Here is an 18,153-nt window from a genome sequence, read left to right as displayed (position 1 = left end):
CTATTGATTATTTAGCATGTATTATGGGATTGAATTTTATACAAGTCTAGATATCGATTATAGCACATACTGATCAAATATTTAAAAAAAACGTCATTTTTTATACCTGTTATAGCACTAAGAGGTATAAAAAAAAGTCTCACTTTTATACCTGTTATTAGAATATCAGGTATAAAGAGTCAGACTTTTTATATTTGCCTATTAAGTATAAAGAGTTAGACTTTTTATATTTGCCTATTTTAGAAACGGTTTAAAAAGTGGCAAACTTTCTATACCCTCTATTTTTATACCTGTTCAAAAACAGGTATAAAAAACTTTTTTTAACCGGTATAAAAAATTTTTTTTGGCATAGTGAATGTAAATATGTTTAATGTCAAGTATCAACTAATTAAAATAAATTCAACTTATAATAAAAATACAAGTTTGAGTGATTATTATGAGAAAACGTTGTTCATCCTCTCTTTTAAATTGGAATTGCAATCAAATTTTCATATTGATGACAATAGATCATGACATTAATCTTCTTATCAAGATATTTTGGGTACTCTTTATTTCTTAATTGACTTGGCCTTACTGAACGTAAACATAAAGTCGGTTATGGCCTTGTGAAAACCAAACTTGTGAAAGTTGTTGTGCTATCACATCCATCATTTGTCCAAGTGAATAACTTCCGAGGTATGAGTTTTCATCAGTGTTCAGATTATTTCTTAATTTATATATTTACATAAAACAAATATATATATATATAAAAACAAATATATATATATATATATATATATATATATATATATATATATATATAAATTTATTTTTATGACATTTGAAACTATTTTGTTAATAGTATTAAACTGTTTCTTAGAAGTAGTGATTTAATTCAAAGTCTAGTAAATATTTATTCTTGAACAATGTCATTATAGCGGATATTTAGTGTTTTATTCACCATTTACTTTTAATATTAAGCAGGTCTACTACTTAGTATTAAATTATTCTAGTCAACAATTTTATAACTAAGTAGTACTTAGTTTTGAATTTACTAACTTAGTTTAGTAAATTAATTTTATGTAGTGTATTTCGTTGAATACGACCAATTGTTCTAACTTTTCAATCCTCTTGACATGAACAAAGATTGTTTTAATGGACAAATCATAGATAGACATGTCTCAAAATACAAGTCAATATATGAGAGAATTGAATACCTTCTTGGACTTTGCATTCACTAGTAGTGGTGTTAGGAGAAAGATAATATGTCCATGTTAGAAATGCAATTTTAAGAAATGGCAAAATCGTGAAGAAGTATATAATCACTTAATTATTAAACGTTTTCCAAAAGGGTATACAGTGTGGCTTCTACATGGGAAGAGAAGAGTAAATGACGAAGCGTCTCAAGTAATGGTCGAAACTCCTCAAGTAATAGCCTAAAAAGAAAGTGGAAGAGTTGAAATTAATGATAATATGTGTGAAATGATTAATGATGTATTTACACATTATTGGTCTAACAACGACATGCGGATGATGACCTTCAGCTGTATGCAACACCTACAACCTTCAACACGTGTTGTTCATTACTCCAGCCAAGTAAAAGGAACAAATAAATAAGCATATATCCCATTAACAATAGTCTGAAGTTAGATTTCAGCTCTCACCTTCTACACACCTACACTACCTCAAACCAATGTCAGGTAACATGCACCAAACATTATTGGTGGTTCTGTAGTCAGTTGTTTCATTCATGTCACAAAATTGAAAAATGTGATCTAGCTCTATTATCAATATCATGCTACAACACATCTTTAATTCTTGTCAATATATAAAAAAATTGTTTTTGTGCTTTACAATCGCAATATTTACATTTCCTACTGAACAGGTACATGAATTCACCCATCAGCTTAACTAAATAGAGGAAAAAAACTGAAGCAAGTGGCAAGCGACATAATGTCAAGAAACCACTATTGTTAGCAGTAAGCTTTTGTCATACACACTGTTTTGGTCGAAATTTTCATCAAACAACATTGAACTGATCAAACTTTGAATCCTTTCAGAACCTGGGCCAGGCCTAAGGAAAGTAGTATTACCAACTACAGAACAAGGATCGCTCTCATTCTCCCTATTTCCTATGCACCAGCCACCAGGAACAACCATCCCAGGACCTCTGGACAAAAGCTTTGCATCGATTTTGTCCAATACTGGATCGTCTCCGTGGAACTTCCTCGCGAAGGGGGCGTTGCTGTCAACCATCCTTTCATGTGATAATCATCAACACTACAACCCGAAAACAAATCCAGCTTTCTTTCAAGAATAACTGAGGCCCCACACAGAATTGGATATAATCTTTAAGAAAAGAAAATTTGAACGCCCATTGTTGCCTCGCCAAATTGCACAGCGCATACCATTTGCATCAGCAAAGATAAAAGAAATATTTGAGATGCTTTCTATGAAACCAGAAGTAGAGAATGTAAAGATTGTAACGGAAACCATTAGTTTGTGCGAAGCGCCTTCGATCAGAGGAGTAGAAAAAAATTGTGCAACTTCATTGGAATCCATGGTTGATTTTATCACTTCTAAGCTTGGGAAGAACGCCCAAGTTATTTCTACAGAGGTAGAAAAGGTAAGCAAGTCCGAAAAATTCTTAGTGAAAGATGGAGGGAAGATTTTAGCAGAAGAAAATATCATTGTATGTCATCCAATGAATTACCCATATGTTGTGTTTTACTGCCATAAGATATCAAACATTACTGTACGTTTTATGCCATTGGAGGGAGAAGATGGAAGTAGGGTTAAAGCTGTAGCAGTGTGCCACAAAGACACATCAGAATGGGATCCAAATCATGGGTTTTTACAAGCACTTAAAGTTAAACCCAGAACAGTTCCGGTGTGTCATATCTTACCTGAGGGCGACCTTCTCTGGTTTGCAAAATAGCTTACTGATTTGGTTTCTCTAACTTGCTGGTGTATCCTTAAATAAGTAGGCATGTGACCTACATTAGTGTGTGTCTCTGCGAAACTGTGTTATTTCATTATGGAATAATGTAATATTGTTCTTTTTTCAAGTATTTAGGCAAATTTGATATAGTAAATAAATTTGAAAAAAAAATTAAGAAAATAGACAAATATGCTATCTTTACACGGTTTTAAAGTATATATTACTCACATGACTTTTGTTTGGATTGTATTTAAAGAAAGTCATTAATTAATTCAGTGTGATGTAATTAATTATGCATATGTAATTTTTTATATCAGACGGATGACTTTCAACCTCTGATAGAAAGTTATTTCGGGATAACACACGACTTCCAATGTTAACTTTACGGATCAGCTATACCAGTTTCAACATTCGAACTCGAACTTCGACACTTTATATTAATACAGTCAAACAATTCAACCAAAGTCTGATATAGTTCAACTAAGGTATCATATAACTCGACCAAGAAAATATAGTGCACCACCCTTCTCCACTTCCCCCTCTATCAATACACTTTCTTCTTTTCCCTCTCCCTCCACTCTTCTCTTTATTTCCTCCTATCCTTCAAACAACTTTCTGATCACACTTTCTTTAATTTCCTCGGTACCCTCGATTCTTAAACGGATATGGAGATCCGTTTTTCCTTCAACAGATATCGATATCTGTATACAGATGTTGACATCCGTGCAAGAGTTTAACGTATATTTACATCCGTTTAAATATTACTGAAGGACAAAAGAGAAATGAAGAGGTACAGAGAACAATGTGTGGTGGTGGAGGGAGTAATTCTCTTAAATTTTTTCAATGAAACCAGACTATCGGGTGATCCGACTGACTAACAGGACCATTCTTTCAATGATTGATCGATTACAAGTACACTTGATTGTCAACTTTATTTTCAAAATTGAAAATCATCTTATTTCAAAACGACTTTCATTAAGATTGTGAGACCATAAGAGAATTGAATGTAATGTAAATATTTATTATAATAAATTATATTACATTAAAGTTGTTGAGGACTAATAACTATCTTGTCATGTATTTAATTTGACTTTTCCTATAGTATTTACTATCATGTTTTAAAACTTTGTTTGGCATATTATTAATAGTAAATCTCATGGCATTAATGTATTGTTTTATCTTCTTCATGTCTTTATTAAAGTTTTCAGGTGAACAACCTATTAAACTAATTGTCATTCTTATTTTAGTATGTTCATTAATCAATGTTTGTTTTGTTTATTGTTATAGATGAAGGTGCAGTGGAAACCTGAACATGAAACACAGATACAAAGAAATTTCCACATGAAAGCATTTCATCGGCTGTTAAAGATGTTTAGGGATGTCAGCAATGCACGCGTGCGCCCTTACTGGTTGGGCAAGCACATTTGGAACTCTTTACTGGCTCATTGGAATTCAGTAGAGTTTCGCAATAACTGTGCCAAAACCCAGAGGAATAAGGCTTCTGAAAAGGGTGGCACCCTACATACTGGTGGGTCGATCACGATTCATGAGCATGTTATTCGTATGGTAAACTTTCATTACTTTTCTGTTTCTTTCATATATAACTTATGTATTTTCTATTTCATATGTACACTTCTAACTCTAAATTATGTTACAAGCACAAGCTCTGGGACGGGCAGTCGATGTTGATAAGGTCTTTGCATAGACTCATGTTCGGAAGGGCACTAATGAATTCGTTTTAGTAATTTTTCATTTATGTTATTCTATCATTCCCTAACATTGCTTTTAATGTTTGAACAGGAAGAATTTTCTATGAGACTTTCATAGGTTAGATCTAAACATGGGTCAACTCTTACACCGGATGATGCGAGTAATGCAAAAGACGACATTCGTAGGACACGGTGTTGGGTCGACATTGTTGGTGGGAAGAAAAAAGGGACGAGTGTACGATGCAGGACAACTTGCTGCAAACTATATAATATCGAGAGGAGGTAACCTAAAACACCAACCTTCTTCTTCCACCACTATAGCTGACGGGATCGTTGTCCGCCTAACACAGGCACTAGAGTAACGTGACCAGGAAATCATTGATTTGAGAGCAGAATTTAGAAACTTTAAGGCCCTGGTCATGAGAGTGTTACCTGAAACTTCACAAGATGAATTCGTTATTCCTCCCACCCAGCCACAACCCTCCCCGTCACCCGCCGTCCCTCACCAGCCCACATCAGTCCAACCCTAATCAGTCCAGCCGACATCAATCCAGCCCACACCAGTGCAACCATCTACAGAGGAGCAGGATGATGAAGATCATTATAATGATAACTATGTAGATTATTAGTTTTATTTTGCTATTGAACATAGTTGTTATAGATACATTTGGATATTAGAACATTTGGATGTTAGATCATTTGGATGTTAGATCAATTGGATGATTTAGATGTTAGAACATTAGGTTAGATTGTTTTATGTTTCATTTATAAATACATGTTCTATTGATGATTGAATGATTCATATGTTATATTGTTTTTCTGATCAATGCTTGAGATGCACATTATGCAGGTCTGCATGTGGTTGGAAAATGTTATCCAAGTTGTTTGTGTTGTGAACAATTTATGCAGGTTTGTTTGGTTGGATAACAAATACAAATGTGCCTAAGATTTGCCTGGATCTTACCAAAGGCTTTACTGAAGGGTCTTTGGCCGTCGGTAATTACCAAAGGGAAAAAGCCTTCGGTAATTATTGAAAGTCAAAGACCGTCGGTAATTGTTAGCAACAAGAGATTTACTGATAGTATCATGATCATCGCTAAGTCGTCGGTTAATGGTCATTACTGACTACTTCTGGCTGTTTCTGAAGGATTATAGTCGTCGGTAATGCCCTTCTTTTTTGTAGATAATCTGTTAAAACAAAAGCAAAAGTTTAACAGATTACATAAGAATCATAATCGATTATAATGCGTCAGGATTTGAAAAATCCTATATATATGTGTGTTGAGACCCTGTTTCAAAACAAGAATTCATTATCATTTTCAGATACTAATATTTTCATTGAGTTATGCTTAAATGTGCTTTCAAGAAGTGTTCTTGGAGAATCAAAGCTTCATTGGTTGATTACCCATCAAGATTTTATCAAGAAAGTGTGCTAAAGTTATTTTAATTAGATCTACACTAGAGGAGTGTGACTTAGCGATCAGGTTCTTCATAGAGTATCTTTGTATTGTGTTCTTGTACGAGTTTGCCAAGAGTTAAGGGTTGTGATGGCTCCTTGTATTGTAAGAGATTAATGATTGTTCATCTCTAGGTTACTATATTAATTTTGAGTGGTGGCGGGGGATCATCAATAACAGTAGTGTTAAAAGGCATTACCTTGGCGATCGGTTCAGGTGTTGGATGGCACACGACTCCAAGAGGAGGTTCAATCTCACTAACAATTACTTCAACATTTGGGTGAGGAGTAGTCACACAATTTGGTGTTGATTGAGCACCTGAAATGCTCAAAGGTTGTTGAGAAGATTCTCTAGCCCGAATTGACTGGCCACCATTTTAAACTAGTTTTCTGTTAGATTCTTTGTTTCCATTATGCCCAGGAAATTGCAAGAAATTAAGCTTAGTTATAATCACATAGAAAACATATTAATAAAAAGTAAGTATGATACCAAACACCTTAGAGTTGAGGTCGTCCCATCCAAGGCAGTTTATTATTTTGTGGGAGCTGGCGAGGAAAATTGTCCAGTACATTCATAGTTTCTAGTTCCTAAAGGGTCATCTCAGTTTGGGGCCATGAGGTAAGCCTAACAGGGTTTTGTGTCCAGTAAATGCAAAATTTGGGCTGATGGTCCTTAGTGAAGAAGTGTGGTTGGCCTAGGTCGGTTATTTGTATCTTAAAAAAACTTGTCTTTAAACCCCTTAAATGACAGAGTGTTCTCGATTCAGATATTAATGACTCCCATGCTCGTTTGGCGATCGGTCGGGTACGAAAATAGTACAAAAAAGTGGCAGGTGTTGGTGTTACATCAAGCACCTGACATACAACAACAAACACTTGTATTAAACCTCAACTATAGGGATGCAGTTGGGAAGGAGCTGTGTTCAACGCTTTCAGTACGCCCATTTGAAAGGAACTAAAAGGTAATCTTATAAACATCTCGTGAAACATATAGGTATATGAAAAAAAAGTCATTGGGATGGTTGCCCTTCCCATGAAAGATAAACAGATAATTTAATCAGTCGACTATATTCTAGGATTTTAACTATATAGTTATTTTCTACCCAATCCCCTAATTTTGTTTTATTAATAAACAAAGTGTTGAACTCCCTCACATCGCGAGAAGCCCATTCATACCCAGTAATGTTGGGAAGGGTTTGCATTGGATCTTCATCCTCTTCAGGACCTTCAACCATAACATTCCCATAGACAAAAGCTGTTGCAACGCTTAATAGGGTTTCTTTTGTTTTCTCTGTAGAACTTGGTTGACTAGTAGAAGGTGATGGCCCAAATGGTATAGAGGGTGATATGTCATTGACATTTCCTCACCCCTCTCCTCCCATAGATTCAGTAGACGAAGGAAAGTTTACGATAGAAGTCATGGTTACCTAAGAGTTTCTGCAAACCGAGTACTTTATGGGGATAAATGTTGGAAAAATGAACCGACGTAGTGGGTTTGGCCTATTTATATGAGGTAATAGAAACTGATAAGAGTCGTTGGATGAACATTAATCTAGTGGCTATCAGTGCGAGATGTTGTAACTTCCTTAAGAGCGGGAAATGAAACTAATCATTTAATGGTACAAGAATAGTTATAGTATTGAGCCTTAACTCGGATCCAATGCTTAGGCCTATTCTAAGTCCTATAGTTAACTATGTTAACTCGGACTTGGGGGACATGTGTATGGTATAGAGGATCTGATCCGAATGGTTTGAAGAATTACGTTCACGACTATCCGGTCTATTTCTTATGACGACAGTCAAACAGGTTAAATGGGCCTATGAGTATTGGATTGTAATTGGGCCAATACCAGTAACGATGTTATTGCAGTACTACAAAATTAGTTATAGATAGCGGCCAATAGATAGTGTTTTTTTAAATAAGCGCTACCTATGAATCTGTAGAATAATAGATAACACTTATTTAAAAAAGCAATATATGTATACATGACACAATAGATAGTGTTTTTTTAAAAAAGCACTATCTATAGATAATTTATAGTACTTTTTTAATTTATAATTTAAAATAAACAACAAGATAGTGTTTTCTTAAAAGAGCGTTATCTATTCTAGCTCATCTTCGCCGACGTTGTTGGCTCCCTCGCCATTTTTGACGCAGATGGCTTCATCCATCTTACCACGCTCTCCATCCACTATAATGCCGCTATCAACGACCTCACGCTGCACCCGTCCAATGAGCGCACCCTTACCATTGCCTTGAGAATTTCCTCGCCGTCGTCAACCTCGTCTGTGGGCGCCGCAACTGCTGCTTGCACCTCGACAATGAAGCTACTCTGGTCATGTTCAATGCGTCCGGCGACCACTTTTTTATGGCCACGAAGGAGAAGGGTTTTTTCCACCAGACTGAGGATGCACGCATATTGTTCGAATTGTTCTCTGCGCTGCTCCTGCTAGGGTATGTGCTTCTTCAAATTCTCTGTTTCCTCGAATTATCATCGAATATCAAGTTGGTTATTTTTATTTTCTCTGTTTCTTCTTCTGGTGTTCCTGATTTTTCTTGTATGTTAATGATGCATTTTCTTTATCTCATAAGAACAAGAAAAAATGTTCCCTTGGATAAGGAATTCATAACCATTAATTTTGATAGGAAAGGAGAAAGGAAAATATTGGTACTGGCATTGCTAATGTTAATTCTTGCCTTTTGGAGGAGTGTTGTCTTCATATTAATCTATAATCAAATGCTTTGTTATATGTTTTAACGATGAATTAATGGTCTACGTCTTCATATAAATGCTAGGAAGTGAATGCAAAAGCAAGTAACCAACAAATACAATTCTAACCTTTTGAAGATCAAGTACAGTGTAGGGCGAATTTACAACTTCATATAAATGCTAGGAAGTTAATGCAGAAGTGGAATCAATTGGGAGGACGAGTACTAGTATAAAGAATCCACTCAAGAGATACCTTACAATGTAGACAAATAGGGTGGGAGTGTAGAGGTTCTAGGATCTTTTGATATATTCATCTTATGATGCAAATCACTAACTAGTTGAGTTAGTTGATTAAAATTGTGAATTCCATGATTCTATTAACTAGGATAACTATTCTACTGGGATTAGTCAGTTAATTTGAGGGGATTAGTCATAAATTTGGAGAATGACTATGGAAGGGGCATTCAAGGAATTGAAAAGATTTCTTAGAAAGGAAATATCCTTTGTGATGGGGAAGCTCTTTGAGGAGAATTAGTTCTTGTTAATCAAGAAAAAAACTTTGTTTCTTTATGGCCATCTTGTTTCCTACCAATAATAATTTGGTTATTATAGGATGTCTAAGTCTCACATTGAGTATAATGGATTATTGTTATTGGAATATTATGTGTTCGATTCTCTCCTTTAAATGACTAGGTTTTTGCGGGAGTGTTTCCCAGGCATTTTGATACCTATTACTTTCACTTTTCTGATTAAAATTAAGTGTTCTATCATTGTGCGATTGTAGGAGGTTCATGCACCATTTCTTGGACTCCGGGTAGTTAAAATCTTGGTCATCGCCATCTTTCTTGGATTTACCTTAGCAAGCATTGTATGTTTCTTGGGAAATGAGAAAATATTAATTTTCTGTAAGACCCTTTTGAGAACTGTCATTTTATTTTGTTAGGGATTATGCACTAGGATTGAACCTGGTCTTGAGAACTGTCATTTTACAGCTATTAGAAAGTCCAATTTTCACATTCTTTTGGCTATGATTCCATGTTACATTTTGGTCATGATGTTGTATTGTGTTGCAGTTGTGGAGGCTAGACGAGAACACTTTTAGATTCAGGGTGTTCATTAAACAGTTTGTGGGGTTAGATGGGGTTAAAGTCATTGCTGTTTCCAATATCTATACTAATTCTTCCACGTTTAATGTTGTATAGGAAAGTGGTAATTCGACCCGTGTTAGAATCAGAGCTTCCAATGGACACTTCCTGCAGGTGATTGTTCCTTTTGAACTATTCCTTTGTTTTTTCTGCTTTTCTTTTCTTTTGGTGGAAGAAGCTGATATAATAAGGAAATAAAATGACAGTGCCACCATGTAAAGATAGAATTAATACTGAATTATTAAATATTAGTAACATTATAGAGTTCCAAACACTTTTTCTGATTGATATAATTGACGTTTCTGAACATGTGTATGATATTATGTGAACTTTCTCACAATAAGTTTGATTATGTCTACGGGTTAGAAATGAATCTTCCTCTTTATTTCTTTTTTAATTGACATTGAGTTTTCAAAACAACGGTTCTTATTTTTCTAACCATGTAAGGAATTGTCAATGTATTTTCTTCATTATTTCAGTTTATTAGAATTTTTCTTATTGTGGTTGATTTTAGTTGTCATCCTAGTAATTTTATTTTTAGAACCGTTTCTTTCACTCTTTTTTTCCACCGTACACTGATTTTTTATATGTTTTCAAGTGTAATTTTCTTTCACGCTTTGTAACAGATTTCTGATATTGAAAATTTGGTTGTGACTCCAATATCTAGGTCCTCTATTAGACAAAAAGCTGGTATGGCTCGACTAGGAAAGTGTTACAGATATTGTTTCAACCATTTAATAAAATTATTTTTCTTAATATTTTTCTATTTTTTTTTATATAATCGAACCAATAGATATCATAAGTTTGTACATAATAAAACTAATATTTTATATTTTTTTAATTTTTTTTGAAATATTTTATTGAAAAATCATTATTTTTTTTAAAAAAATTTAGATCAATAGATGATGCTTATTTAAACAAGCGTTACCTAATTTTAGACAACAATAGATAACGCTATTTAAACAAGCATTATCTATTATCAGACACCAATAGATAGTGCTTTTTTTAAAAAAAAAAAAAACGTTATCTATTGTCAATCACCAATAAATAGTGCTTTTTTTAGAAGTGTCATAGATAGTGACGTCATAGATAGCGCTTAAAAAGCGCTATCTATAATAAAAAAAAAAAGAGTACTATATTTATGAACTTTTTATTAGTAGTGCTGGGCTAGTGGCCGGATTCGATAGTCAAGCAATTAGTAATTCATTAACAGATTGGTTAAGACAATAATAATAGATTAGGAGCAGTTAAGATAATAATAACAAGTTGGCAGTTAATGAAAGTGGTTTGTTGATAATCTAAAGTGTTTCTGCTTATATGGGACGAGGATCTCCGCCAGTACTAAGCCCGTGCCGAACTTTCTCCTTGCTCTATGCTCCAATCAACCGATAGGTCCAAAGGTAGGGTGACCTGCATAATACACTCTGACACTCAAGTCAGAATATTTTTCTATAGGTCTTTAGTAAATCAATAGTGAGTCAAAAATACTTTACCTCGAAAGTAAACTCCTATTTATAGAGTTTATAAGAATCTAACCAATTAATTTACCTCTTAATGGTCATTAATACAAACATCAACCGTCTGACCGTAGTCGTTATAACATTAATTACGCCTTAACTCTTCTCAACGGCTGTCGATACCGAGCGGTCGGGGGACACTTTTCTACGCTATTACCCACTAGGCTCTGTATCTACCATTTGTCACCTTCCCCGATCGGTGAGCTTCTAACCCATAGTAACATAAAGGTAAGCTAATTTTGACATAGATCTAGCGTTATGGGGGCCAATGTCAATTTACGGCCCATGAAATACCTATAAATAGTGAAGTAAGCTGCATAGGTAAGCAAGTTTAATTGAGCTCTAATACTTAATTGAGAATTAAGTTCATTGATTAAAATCTAACTTGAATGTCAGAGTGTCTTTAACAGGTAATCACTCATCGGCTCGAAGTTGAAGAATTGGAAGCATGAGATTCTATGACTAGAAGACGAGGAAGGTGACAGTAGAAAGGTAACCAACACTCGGCTTGGACTCATAGAACTTGAAGCGGAAGGTTCAGAAGTCAGAGGATAAAGAAGGTAACAGTATAAAGGTGTGTCAGTCCTACACAATTATATACAAAAACACACTTTAACAAAGTGTTTGTATACCAAATAAGTTTTTAAAATTTGTTTTAAAAAGAATTGATTTTAAATATATAAAAAAGTATTTTATTTCATTAACTATATTTAATATTAACTTTTATTTATATTTTACTTTATTTTTCTCATCCACACAATCTTTATTTTTCTTTTACTTTTTCTAAATCCACATAAAGTATTGAAGTTAGTTACATGATTGCCTTGGCGTGGACCCGGTGCACAATAGAGTACTTCTGCGTGTAACACGAGTTTTTTTTTATAGTTTCTTTTGTCCTTCACAAAAATCCTTTTTGATAAATAACCCTGAAGACAACAGGTTTACGCAGCTGTCGCCAACCTTAAGTTGTCGTTTTATGATCTATTTTTTTCTATTACGAAGAGTCAGGTCACTTTCCTACACGTTTAATAAATGATATGAAAAAGGTGGAAATAATAATCGAAAAGAAATATCTTATTAAACACCAATTATTTATTAAACACAAGAAAAACGTATGTTTTAAAACTTTTAACAAAAGATATTTCATAAGATTTTTAAGAATTTATTAATTATGTTTTAGATGATGAAATAAAAAATTTAATAAAAGCTTTTAAAAGAGAAAAGAATAAAGTATAATTTTTGTAATAAAGTACAATTTTTATATTGGTCTAATTTACTTCAGTTATGTTATGTTTTTCCTTAAAACTTGTTAAGAGGCTTCATTAACTTCATCAAAGATTACAACAAGTTTAACTCACTCTTGGTTACAAGTATTATTATCAATCTAAGTCTCCAAGTGAAACTAGTTCAAGTATTATAAATCACTCTTGCCTCTCCTAGTCAATCCTCACAAGTTTGAGTATTATAAACCACACTAGTGCAAAAGCAACGTATCACGTCACGCGTTTAACGTTGAACCACATAAAATGACCGGTGACATTTTTGTAAATAACTACAATTATTAAACGTTGTTTAGAATTGTAATTCGACATAAAATGATATAGAACGTCGAATGTCCCAGCATTAGACGTCAAAATATTAGTGAATTCAATAAAAATTTGAGCGGGAGATTGAAAATTCATTCACTTTATCTTAGCACGCAAAACCCTCTTTTCTGCTCAAACTTTTCTCAAACGAAGTTTGACGATCATCACATGTAATATTTCTTTCAATTGATACAAATGCATGTTAATTAACTACTTTAGGTATGATTTTTGTTTGTTTTCACCGATTATTTTCGTGTTATTTTCCTTCACAGGTGCATTATGCTTTCTCTCTCACTAGTTGCAACATGCAACACTTTATTTCGATGAACCCACATTTTGAAGGTTAGTTTTCGTTTACGTTTTCGTTTTGAAGAACTTATTTGTTGAACTTGTTTATTATTTTTTTTGTTGAACTTGTTTGTTGTTATTGTTTAGTTGAACTTGTTTATCGTTGTTGTTTGATTGAACTTGTTTGTGCTTTGTGATTGTTCTTTGTTGTTGATCCTATATTACTGTTCATAGTTCATACTTTATAAAATACCAAAAACTGAAATTTTATGTTTTTCTACTTTTCAGGTCTCGTAGAGTTGTAAAAACGGATCACAATTAATTTAAAAAAATAAAAAAAATTGATTAACGTCGTATATTGACAAAATTCGACGTTAAATTAACGTAGAATTTTTTAAATTCGACGTCAATTTAACGTCTTTCGATATGACATCGTTCTCGAATTCGACGTGATAGACCAAAAATATTCGACGTTGTATGTTGTTTTTGTATAGTGCCGCTTCTGGTTCTTCTAGTCAATCTTGACTAGTACGAGTATTATAAACCACTCTTGGTTCCCCTAGTCAATCCTTACTAGTTCGAGTTTACCCACTCCTGGTTGTCGAGTATTATGACCACTCCTGGTACCCAAGTATTGTCGATCACTCCTAGTTTTCTAGTCTAACTTGACTAATACATGAACAATATGAGTGTTTTAACACAAACAAACTTGGTGTTTACAGATTTAGTATACTCTCATGGATAGGATTGCAAAGATATAAATCAATCTCTGAACTCATGAGGTTTCTTCTCTTGAAGAGCATTAGAGGATATAAGCTCACAAAGTTCTTTCTCCTTTTTCTTTTCTTCACTTTTGTTTTCTGCTTCTACTCTTCCTTTCATTTTGACTGCTTCACACATGGCGGACTTGGAGATGAAGTAGAGAACTAGATGCGGTGATAACTTTTTCTTCATATTTGTTTTGCTTGAACTTGCTTTCATCATTTTTCTTTAGGTTGAAGATCATTAGACGATATATGAAATGTAGTAGAGTAGAGCTAATGTTTTATGATCTTTCTTGAGCATACTCTCTCTTTTTCTTTTTCATTTCTGAATTCTTCTAATACCTTACTTCAACCACACCTTTTTCTTTAGTTCATATTCTTTATATATATCATCTCTTGAAAGATGACCGTTAGACATAGAAGTTGACTTTAGGAGAACGGATAACCTTTAAGTGGGAAGTCAAACTTTAGTCTACTTTGTAAGGGTCAGAGATTTTTCTCACAGCCTTAAGGGAAACTGAGCTTGTACGTTGTGACATAGTAGATGGCTTCAAGGGAAATATTCCCACAATCTTTTTCTTCTCTCACAACGTCTTTTTCTTGGGTGTAGTGATTCTAATCATATCTTTCTACTTTATTGATCTGCACTAATATCAAAAAACAAAGTATACAAGCACCAAAGTACTTTATTGTACATGCATTAAATGTTTTTAATGTTGATAAGCGTTACACAATGTAATGGTAATGTGCTCAAGACATTTTATCATTTATCACTTCATTCATAAATGCATCGTTTGGTAAGATATTCAACATGTATAATCATGATATGGCATCAACATAAAAATGCTTTTTCAAAGGCTACAACCTTTATTGGTCCTTCATCAGACGATGTTTTCTTTAAAAAGATTTGCTTGAGATAACACTATATTGAATAAAAAATTCCTTTACCTTTATTTTTACATAAGAGATAGACTTTAATTTTCATGAGACGCTACCTTGTTTTAGTCTTATAGACTATTATATGATTTCAAAGAGATATAGTTTCTTTCAGATGTTATTTATTGTAAGAAAAGAAGTTCCTTGTTTCGCTTACCAAGAGGAGGGGGTGGTGAATTGGTGATCAATAAAAACAATTACTTTTTCAATCTTTTTGGAAACCTAGAATGATCTTTAATCTATTTTGAAATCCGAGCAATAAAGCATGTTGAGATTGTTGATAAGGGAAGCACTGGTTTAACTAAACCTTGGTCTCACAGTGTTTTGGTTTTTTGACGATAACAACACATTATTAATAACACATGTATTAATATGTGTTACATGTTCATAACCTCATTGTGTTTGTATTCTTGAAGAACATGTTTGTGTTGTTTTTGTATATGTATGCATATTCACTGCTTTTCTACATGAAATATCATTTGTGATTGCATTATATATCTTTCAGAAAAGAAAACTACATGCACTTGGTTGAACTTATATTGTGTGGCAAAACTGCAAGTTTTAAGTCGACTTCATTATGAAGTAAGTCGATTAAAACTCGTGACTTTGCACAGATTTCAAAATCAGTGCTGTGTATAATTTTGCAAAGAAAAGATTTTCAAAACTGCATTGAAGTAACTCAATCGACTATATGTGTAGGCAACTCGACTTAGTTAGTTATGTTTTGAATCTCTGTTAATGCTTGTGAACTATAACTGTTATATTTTGAGTCTTTAATCAAGCATTAATTGCAAGTCAACTGAATTAAATGTGTAATCAATTTGGTTGGTTTGGCTGTTACTAATTGTTTTAACTGTTATAACTGTCATGTGACAGTCGAATATATTAGTAGTAAAGTCGAATGTATTTATAGAAAATTATAAATAGACGTGATTTTGTTAATCACAGAGACTTTGGTTATTCTAACAATTTCATTCTATTGTTTCAGATTGGGATCTCTGTGAAAACGTTCCAAGAACTCATCAAGAAGACGGTGGAGAACTTGCTTGGATAGTTGCTTGAAGAGCAAGGCTGTGCTTGAAAAGAATTATCAGACTACACATTGAGGTGTACTGGAAATTAATCAACTACTTCTCTGAATCTTGTGAAGATTGTGGCTGCCTTGTTGTGATTACAAGAAGAGGACGTGTTGCGTTCTAGGAACTTTGAGGATTGTTCAAAGTTGATAAAGACTGCAAGAGAGGGGATATATTGTTGCTTTCTTTGGGTGTTGAATACAAAGTAAGGAAAGTTGTAGACTCCAGTTTGGTGACCTTGAGCATATTATCGGATATGGCAACTGCCCAGTTAGACTGGATGTTTTCCTTGAGAGCATGAAGGAAACATAAATCTTTAGTAGTTACCTATGCATGATTGTTGCCCCTTGGTAGGAAGATCCATGTAATAACAAAAACACATAGGCGATCTTCCTTTTTCATTTCGGCAGTCCTTTAATGCGAATAATCCCTTGCTTCATTTGGATTACGTAGGCAGCCCTTGTATACTGCGAATTTGTAGAATCCTTCGATTCCAAGGTGACACCTCTCACCACCTGGTCAAAACCCAACAATAGTTGACCAAACATCTTCAATTAGCTTGATATCCACACCCTTTACCTTGGAACATAGTTGTTGATAGGGCTAGCAATATGAGTGTTGAACCCAATGCTTAATCTGTTTGGTTTTTGATGATGACAACACATTGACTGTAACAACACATAGATGTTGTCATGACACAACATAATTATGTACTAGTGATTGATACATATGTGGCTATGCAAATGCTTATTAATGATTGATGGGTGTCGCACCCCATGCAAATTTAATGAGCATAAAGAATGCAATATAGACTAGGAAGTGACTCCTAGGTCGTCTCTCAAGGACCAATTTTGCGGTTCAGAATCGAGTCTAACACGAAGTGGCGGGGGTGGGGGGGGGTGTGAAAGGTTTGCGTGGCGAATGCGAAAAAATTAAAATGAAATTAAATTAAAACGCAGATGTAAAAACGTAATTAAATTCAATTAAAACAAAATTAAATGCAACAACACATTTCACCATGCATGAAAATGAAATTAAAATAGTAAAAACGAAACTGCTACAGTAAATACGAAAATTCACGCTGGAACTGGACAGCTCTGACCTTTGCTGAATGTTTTACCCATAACTTTTTCTACAGAGTTCTAAATGAGATGAGGTTTTTTTTCCTGGAAAGTAGACTCAATTATCTTTCATGTGATATATAAAACGTAGCATTTGGACCTCTGGTGTGGTTGCAGTTATTTTTTTAAAATCGAGTCCAGAGAGTGAAAATGCTAAACCCAATACTAGAGCAAACAAATATCTAAGCACAGTTAAAACTATCAAATGCAAAACTAATTTAAAGAAAGGAAAAACAACTAAACTACAATTCAAACTAATTTAAAGCTAAAGAAAATATTAAACCCAACACTACAACTAACAAATATCTAAACATAATTAAAGTAATTAAAATGCGACACTCAAATATAAAAGAAAAACAATTTAACATATAATATAAAATATCCTAAGGCAATTAAGGCAAAAGAAATAGAAAAGCATGAACTTTTTCTACCATTAACCGTGACCTAGAAAAGAAATAAATGGCTGCAAAAAGAAATTATATCCTACTCCGTACTCTAGTCCTAATCAAGCCATTAATTCAAAGGAAAGAAAATGGAATAAGATTTGCTCAAAATTTCCTCCTTATCCGTTACCATCACTGCACAGTAAAGCAAAATTAAATTTATGGATAGGCATGACAGCAGCTAAATCACCCATGTGCAAATAGCCATCACCTAATCTAGTGCAAATAAAAAATTCTCCGTAACACCTAATCTACTCTTCCATCACACGGACATTTTGGTGCATCAAAGCAAAGCAAATAGCCATCTTTAAATTAATTAAAAGCAAATTGCAATGTACTCTACAAGTGACGTGACCACTCTCAATCTTCAATGAATTTAAATCTTCAAAGTATTAATCATGGAACATGCATTCAATGATAAAAAAAAATAAAAGTTGAACCCTCGTTCCAGCACTTGAATAAAATTAAAGAAATTGAAAAG

At 33.7% G+C, this 18,153-nt stretch overlaps 1 protein-coding gene across 1 annotated transcript; it reads left to right on the top strand.

Annotated features, from left to right (window-relative positions):
- The first annotated feature begins 1,369 nt into the window (after window positions 1-1,369).
- LOC106760111 (BURP domain protein RD22-like) lies at window positions 1,370-3,052 on the top strand. Its single transcript, XM_022780188.1, has 3 exons — window positions 1,370-1,386; window positions 2,040-2,243; window positions 2,305-3,052. The coding sequence occupies exons 1-3, from the start codon at window positions 1,370-1,372 to the stop codon at window positions 2,915-2,917; spliced, it is 834 nt and encodes a 277-aa protein (XP_022635909.1). The 3' UTR covers window positions 2,918-3,052.
- The last annotated feature ends 15,101 nt before the right edge of the window (window positions 3,053-18,153 follow it).

Source organism: Vigna radiata, chromosome 5 (assembly GCF_000741045.1).
Source record: "Vigna radiata var. radiata cultivar VC1973A chromosome 5, Vradiata_ver6, whole genome shotgun sequence".
NCBI classification, from domain to species: domain Eukaryota; kingdom Viridiplantae; phylum Streptophyta; class Magnoliopsida; order Fabales; family Fabaceae; genus Vigna; species Vigna radiata.
The sequence above is the reverse complement of the archived record's forward strand: the minus strand, read 5'-3'. Positions and strand labels throughout refer to the sequence as shown.

Coding starts and splice junctions, on each gene's coding strand:
- LOC106760111 (XM_022780188.1), top strand. Junction 2,244..2,304: donor GCTGTCAACCATCCTTTCAT/GTGATAATCATC, acceptor AGAATAACTGAG/GCCCCACACAGAATTGGATA.